This window comes from Ammospiza nelsoni, chromosome 14, assembly GCF_027579445.1.
Source record: "Ammospiza nelsoni isolate bAmmNel1 chromosome 14, bAmmNel1.pri, whole genome shotgun sequence".
Lineage (NCBI taxonomy): Eukaryota > Metazoa > Chordata > Aves > Passeriformes > Passerellidae > Ammospiza > Ammospiza nelsoni.
Window position 1 is genome coordinate 15,090,193 of NC_080646.1, and position 7,731 is coordinate 15,097,923.

The 7,731-nt window shown below is 40.1% G+C and overlaps 1 protein-coding gene across 1 annotated transcript; it reads right to left on the reverse strand.

Annotated features, from left to right (window-relative positions):
* Positions 1–932: 932 nt before the first annotated feature.
* Positions 933–7,268, reverse strand: MCEE (methylmalonyl-CoA epimerase). The gene is made up of 3 exons (XM_059482153.1): positions 7,109–7,268; positions 3,098–3,438; positions 933–1,611 (listed from the first exon to the last, which is right to left on the reverse strand). The coding sequence occupies exons 1-3, from the start codon at positions 7,137–7,139 to the stop codon at positions 1,459–1,461; spliced, it is 525 nt and encodes a 174-aa protein (XP_059338136.1). The 5' UTR covers positions 7,140–7,268; the 3' UTR covers positions 933–1,458.
* Between the last annotated feature and the right edge of the window lie 463 nt (positions 7,269–7,731).

The window sequence follows — 7,731 nt, forward strand, 5'->3', positions numbered from 1 at the left end:
ATTTGATGAAATGTAGGAACCATGTGGAATGCTGTGTTTTTCTTAAAATATGACAGAAGGAGTAATTATTTTAAGTACAAAACTATCTTGTTAAAAATATCATTGCTTTGTAGAGATTGTTTTGAGAAGTAAAATTCATGAGGAAGTGGCAATGTCTTTAAAAACATGTTTAAATTTCAGGTCAACATTATATTTGTATTTTGTTGCTGCAAGCATGACATATGTTGCAAATAATTCCATTAAGTAAAAATTGTGCACTAAAATCATCTTCATATTAAGCTGAAGGTTCTTACTGCATATGCAGAGATGTAGGAAAATTTAAATTTCAGATTGTAGTTAAGCTAGGAAAGTATGACTTTTTAAGGCTTGAGAAGACTAAAGAAATAGTAAGTCTTCTATTTCTACAGCTGAAATGTCAAAACAAACCTATAAAAGAAAGCATAAGGAAAAGACTGCTTGGGTAATATACAGCAATAAGGTGAAGTCTGTTCATAAATAAGTTAACAAAACTGCCTGCAGCCTGTGACATCAGCATACTGGTGTGGTCTTTAATGCTAACAACTGTACAGAAGCAAGACTTATGTGGTGTGTGTTTGCCACTGATTTTGTAATTGATTCTGCACAGGAAAACCTTATTTGTAAAGTAAGCAAAAAGGTTTATTGCTGCTTGTTCATGTCTCTTCAAGATGTCCTTCTCTGAGAAAGCTTGGGGGGAAACAATTTAAACAGCCCTAAAAATGAAAAAACTAAAATGTCACAACTGCATTACAGTATGAAGTATATGTCAGGTAAATAGTTTTCAGGTTTTCTTGTTGCATTGCCTGCATATCCATAAAGTTCATAAAACAATTAAATGATGATTTATGCATGGTAACTTCCTTGGCAGTAATTGTTATGCCAAGAAAAACTTATTTACTGATTGCAGACATCCATACAATAATATATGGGTTTTTTATTGCATGAACCAATCAATCAGTGTGAAGCACAGATGGTGAATGGTGAAAAGAGGAAAGCACAATATTTGTTTTCCTTTATTTCTAAGGAAAATGTCTAAGCTATGTTGTTGTCACTGGGAAGTGGGTCTCTGCTCTGAAATGTAGAGCAAAATAATGCAGCTTGACCTAGAAACTGTACAGTTTCTGTGGCTACAGAGGTTAAATCTTGCTGCAAACAGGCAACAAAAGATAAATTACTGTGGTACATTTGTAACTCAGCTCGTGTATTTGTGTTCAGAATCACAGAGAATCCAAGAAATGCCAAACATTAATTCTGAAAATTAAATCAGCAACAAGAGCAAAGACAGATCCTAAATGTGTAGCACTGTTTCAGTACTCAAAAGCTGCACTTCATCCATGGGCACTTCAATAACTTGTAAAGACTGAATACCACATCAATATTCCCAGCACCAGCTCAGGAACTTCACAATTCTTCTATTGCTTTATTTATGAATATTGCAGCTCAAGCTTGCTCAAGTTCCACAAGGACTCCATGGCAATCTTTAGGGTGAAGAAAAATCACAGGTTTGCCATGTGCACCTATTTTTGGCTCTTCACTCAATATTCGAATCTTTTTTTCCTTCAGTTCTGTCATAGCCGCTTTTATGTCATCAACCTTTTAAAAAAGATACAGTTCACACAAATTAACATTTTGCACTGTATTATGCAGACTTTACATTCAGGAGCAATAACAATTCCTTACTGAAATGTTATTTCAAAGTTCTAATGTAATTCTGAAAATAAGTTATAAACCATTTAAAAACATCTAGTAATAAAAATACTGCAGGAGTTTGCATTTGTTGTTTGAGGATTTTATAAAATACCATTTAAATGGACTGTGCAATATTTAAGAAATTAATAAACTGAAATAGCTGATGCACAAAGACCATTGATTTATTTTTGTTGTTGTTACTTTATAAGGCATCCATAAATAATCTAAATTCTGCATTACTTTCTCTCTCAATAAGTAAAGAAAAATACCTCCCTTTATAAGGGATGACAGAGCACTAACTCATTAAATGGTGAAAAGGGGAGGGCAGCGGGCAGAAGGTAAAAGTCCCTTTTAGATTTATGTATTCTCCTCCTGAGTAGGTTAAGGTTCATTAATTTTCCTAAGGAAAAAAGCTTGGAATAATCAAAAATATATCAGATGTGGTATTTGTACTGAACTTTACTATAATAACAGCCATTAATACCGTATTTCAGTACAGTTTCCTACAGAAATATGTAATTAACAAAAATATGCCTGCACTATATGCTGTGATCTGAAGTTCTGGTGTCATGTCATCTAATGAAATTCTAATCCTCCTAAACTTAAATGCATTCATGTTTTGAAATAATAATATTAGCACTCAGTTTAGAAAATTCAATAGTCAATAGGGACCCAGAATTAAAATAATATCACTGCTGTTTTTCAAGGCTGAAATGTCTGGATATAATTTGGTGAATAAACTCTTTTGCCAATGTTATGGTAGGGACGAAGGAAATTCTTAGCTTTAATTCAGAGGAACAGACATCACCTAATTCACCCATTTGCACCAGTTTTGTTTGTGAATATCCCAAACTCACTACAGTTCTTCCTACACAGAGCTACCAGTCTGCAAAACAAAAAGGAATGACTGTCAAATTATCTACACTAGAAAGGCCACGTGTGCCATGGCCATGGTCCCCTCCAGGTTCTTCCCCTGAGCCCAAAAGCCAGAGCAGCTGCTGCTCCTGTCCTGCAGAGATGGCCTGAGGAGGAGCAGGGCCTGGGCTCAGCTGGAGTGAATTCCTGCTTCCCCAAGGATGAGTGACAGTAAACAGAGCAAAGCCTTTGGGTGCACCCATGTCTGAGTTCCAGGTTTGGATTGCTCTCTTACTCTGCTGTGTCCAGCATGGTTTTCACTGCAGCTACTAAATTGTAGCTGCTCAGGAATAAGTTAATTTCCTCTTAAAATATTTACCTTTTTTGAAACAAGTTGACTATCAAAACATCTGCCTAAACTTTCCTTTGTATAAGAGAGAAGAAATATGACAGCCTTATATGTTAGTTCAAACCTATTAAAACATGCATACTTGAATGTATCTATCTTATTACAAGAAATATGATGTTAATATACCTCAATGCAGATATGATGCATTCCTCCAGTCTTGTTTTTTTGCAGGAAGCTTGCAATGGGACTTTTCTCTCCTAAAGGATGTAGAAGTTCCAGCTTGGTATTTCCCAGCTCCACAAAAACAGTGTAGACACCATGTTCAGGAAGAGCAACAGTCTCACTCACCTGGGCTCCTAACACATCTTTATACAGGGACTGAGCTTTCTCCAAATCAGGCACTGCAATTGCCACGTGATTGAGTCGGCCCAGTTTCCACAAACAGCTTGGGATGTTTTGTGAGAAGGACTTTGATGATGATAGAGTTTGTACTGTGGGAGCACAAGTCTGCAATCTGCTAAGAAGCCCTGAAAAAAAAGTGAACAGCACTGACACGATGCTTTTGAGAAAGTCTCAGTGCCTGCTCTTTCCCCTGTGAAGGCCTGCAGAGCTGCCAAGGCATTGGCACACCCTTGTGCAATGCTCAGGCCAGACTGGGAGCAAGGAAACAGTCACTCTCTCTTCAGACTAAGTAAATATTCAGAAGTATTAAGAGAATAATGAATAAAAACCCAAAGCAGACTCAAACTTGGTGTAAATTCTTACATATGCCTGTTGAAAAGAGGAAGACAGGACCAATTGTAAAGGCCAACTGTATAATGTGTTTAAAAGTGACTTTTGATATTTTCAGAGCTCCTTATGAAACGGCGAAAGAAATATGGATATGCCTATACATCTCAAAATTACAGCAAACAAACAAAAGGATCACAAAAAAGAAAGATACAAAAATGAGGGTATTTACTATTAATTACCTTAAAATTAATCTGTCAGTATTAGAATCTAGAGGGGTTGGGGTGGGGAGAAATTGCAATAGCATCAGTTGTTTCTAGAACCAAAATTAGAACTAGATTAAAGGACATATTCATTAAAACTACATTTTAATTCCATGCCAGTTTGCTTTAGGCCAAGTCAGAGTTCCCAATGCCTTAAGGCCAAGCTAGAGGCATCTTAGCCCTTTGGGAGTCTTTGAGGCATTCTTTGCTTTAAAGTCACAAATGTGCTACTTTGCTGAGAGATTGTGCCAATGAAGCACTGAGACTGTGGATGCTTTGCAGCACACTGAGGATGGATAGCCTGGCTGGGCTCTTGGTACTCTGTAAGGTCAGTAAGAGCTGTAATTAATTAAATCAGCTTTGTTTCTCAGTATGGAACTGAGAACTACCATTCCACAGGAATTCCACATTCTACCAGTTAATTTCTCTTCAAAAACTGATGAATCCTTAAACCTAAGTCTTTCTGAGCATGGTGCTGGGTTGGAGGAAGAAATGTTTGCATGTATTGGCACTTAAATTTACAACATGCAATGTACCTATTAGCAAGGACTCAGTGTCACAAAAATAAGTCTATTCACAACCTTTTGATGATACTAAATCAAGATCCTACATTAAGTATTTCCAGAAACTTGTACAGTGCTGCAAGTAACTGCCCTGCAGTATTTCTTGCCAGGCTTTCACACATTCCATCCTGTCATCTCCTTCATCACAGCCAGAAGTTCTGGACAATTCTTTCACTTGGTACCTTTAGGATATCACACTGGTACAGGACAGCAACTGCTTTTCAACTTTTACATGTTAGAAAATCCCTTAGAAATTTCCACAGGGAAAAGAAATGTTTGTTTTTCAAATGTCTGTGCAGAAACTGTTTTGTAGAAACATTTGCCATGTTAATGCAGCTGAATCAGGGTGAACCAAGTAATTCCAGGAGGGAGCAGTACTGTGCAATGCCTAAAATGCACGAGGTACAAACATGCAGGAGCTAGGTGGCATGATTAAAGGCATGGCTAATTAACTAGTGCAAGGTTTGACAGCTAACCAGAGTAAATAAATGTGTTACAAACAGTAACAACCCCCACAATATCTGCTGTGCAGTCTTTCCTGCCCACCTAAGCTTCTACTGAAGCAGCTCCATTTTACTGTAATTTCTTAAGGCATGATTCAATTCTTGCTGAAGCAAGAGAGATTTTTCCACTTGGAGGAAGGCAGTATTCTCTAAATAAGAAAAATCCTTTGAAAGAGAAGAACTCCTTTCTATATAATTTATTATGTTTTCCAGAGCCATTTACTGTTTTATTTTTTTTTCCAAATATTAACAGAGTGCAGTTCAATAGAAATACTACTAATGCAGATTTTTTTTCCAAGCAGTCTTTACTAATGGAAAGGTAAGGATTTTCCCATTCTATTCTCAAGAATCTGTAATTCTTGCTGCACTTCACACAGGGCATATAACCACACAGTTATTGTAATTTAATTTGTATTTTTTCTATTTCAAGTAAATTGACAAAGACACAGCCTCTTTATATTCAGCTATTTGTGAAACACTAGCAAAATAGTAGAAAATGCTCTTTCTTATGGGTTCTGCCCCAGAAATATCTGATTTCTTGTGCTGTTTCCTGGGAAGACTGAAAAAGTGAAGTATATTCCTAGGATTCTTGTAAAGTCAAAGATACTTATATGCTCACTCATATCAGCATTTATTCTATGAAGTCTTGTGAATTTATCCTAGCTCTAGTCAGATGCATACAGAGTACAAATTTTAAATCCATTATTGAATTGACTGAGATTAAACAAAAACCATTTGTGTTTTTCTTGCATTATCTAGATTAGTAACTATATAGATTACTTAAAATTCTAATCTTCTTCAAAACCAATAATCAAAAAATGACTTGCGGTGAAAAAGAAATCTTTTCAGGATTTCAGTGATTGAAATCCTATCACTTCCATGTTTCTAGGAAAGAAACACGTGTATTTATATATCACATATATACATCACAAAACTAGTTCTAGAGTATATAACCTTCTTCAGCTTCATTTGAAGAATATTTTAAAATTTATTTATTTGGGGGTCATTCTGTTGATCATTGATCTACTTGTAGTATACATATCAGAGTTTAAATATACAGTTGTAACCAAGGGTTATGTTCTTTAACCAAGCAGATTATGAAGTATCAAGTCTGAAGTACCCCACAAACTGAGATCCTCACCCTTCAAATGTTTATTCATAGGCTTGTTTGTTGCTTCTGATGTGGAGCAGTGTTCATTGACTTAATCAAGGAAAATAAGGAATCAAACATCAGCCAAATTCAACTGAACTCAGTCATGTTCTCCATGGGAAAGTTTTACAACAGTGGGTTGCAGTTCGAACCTTGTCACTGGGCACTGCTTTATTGTCACTCTTTTCAGGGGGAGATGAACTCCCAAAGCATGGAGAGGATGCTGTTACCATAGGGAATCTGGCACGCAGGGGCTGTGTGTTCACTCTCTGGACCAAATGGAGAAAGGGCATAGAGTGGTCATTCTTAAATTCCAGCAATCTCAAGGTGGTGTGAGTATCTTGTGAACTCTGGAAGCCAACTGGGCTCACAGTGCTGCTCTGCTCTGTGTCGGACGGGGCTTTTGGGAGTCAGATGGGCTCCACAGTTCAAGGAAACTGAGTCTCAGTGTGCTGTGGCTCTTGTTCCCTCCTTCGAAGTGCAGTATGACTATACAATGGTGTTTTCATTCCCAGCATCCTACTGATCAATCACTGACAGCATTGAGCCTCTCATTCACTTTTCTCCTGGTCTGTGGCTACCAAGTAAAATGGTGTGGTTTAGGTATTGTGACTTTAACCTACCGTACCAGAATGAGCAGTACAGGTTATTACCATAAACAGGAAATTATTTTGAATTTGACCTCCAAACAACACCTCAAAAAAGACAAGCTTCTCCTTGCAGCTTAAGTTTGGCGTTTGCTCTGTAAGTTTACCGTAATGAGAGCTTATTGTTAGTGTGCCCGTCAGTTGGATCGGGAGAACTTGTTTTGATTTACAGAAGCGGCAGTTTCGTTAGGCCTGCGAGGCTCTCACGGGGAGCTCGGCCAGGCCGGAGCAGGCACCGTGGCCCGCGGCCGCCCCGTGCCGGCCCCGCCGCCGCCCGCGCTCCCGCCGCCCGCGCTCCCTCCGCCCTGCTCGCCACCGCCCCGCGTTACCGCCCCGCGTTACCGGCCGCTCCGCGCCGCAGCACCGCCGCCATCTCACCGCCCTCCCCGGCACCCCTCGGTGCGGGCCCGGCGCCAGCGCGGCGTGCCGGCAGCGGCGCGTCACCGTGAGGGGCCGTGCCCGGCAGCGCAGCGCGCCATTGGAGCGGCAGCGGCGGCCGCGCCCTCCCTGGGGCCTGGTCCTCGAAGGGGCCGTGCCCTCCGCAAGGGCCGTGCCACATCCAGACTTTCCTTTAACACCTCCAGGAACACTAACTCCACCGCCTCTCTAGGCAGCTCATTGCTGTATCTAATCACCCTGTCTGAGAAGAAATTTCTTCTGATGTCCAACCTGTCCCCTGGTGCAGCTTGAGCCCATGTCCTCCTGTCCTGTCACTAGGACAAGTTACAGCAGGAGGGTGTAACGCCTGGCTACACCTGTTACACCTGGTGTAGGGAGTCCTGGAGGGCAGTAAGGTCACCCCAAGCCTCCTTTTCTCCAGGCTGAGACCCCCAGCTCCCTCATCCGACTCGTGCCCCAGTTACTTTTCCAGTTCTGTTGCTATTCTCTGGACTTGCTCCAGCACCTCAATGTCCTTCCTGAACTGAGGGTCCCAGAACTGGGCCCAGAGCTCAAGGGTAGCCTTA

Excerpts from the sequence above, each read along its gene's own strand:
- MCEE (XM_059482153.1), bottom strand. The coding sequence starts at position 7,139 with ATGGCGGCGGTGCTGCGGCGCGGAGCGGCCG. Across the intron at positions 3,439-7,108 it reads GCTGCGGCGCGGAGCGGCCG|GGCTTCTTAGCAGATTGCAG; the intron begins GTAACGCGGGGC and ends CTTTTTTTTCAG. Across the intron at positions 1,612-3,097 it reads TGCATCATATCTGCATTGAG|GTTGATGACATAAAAGCGGC; the intron begins GTATATTAACAT and ends CTTTTTTAAAAG.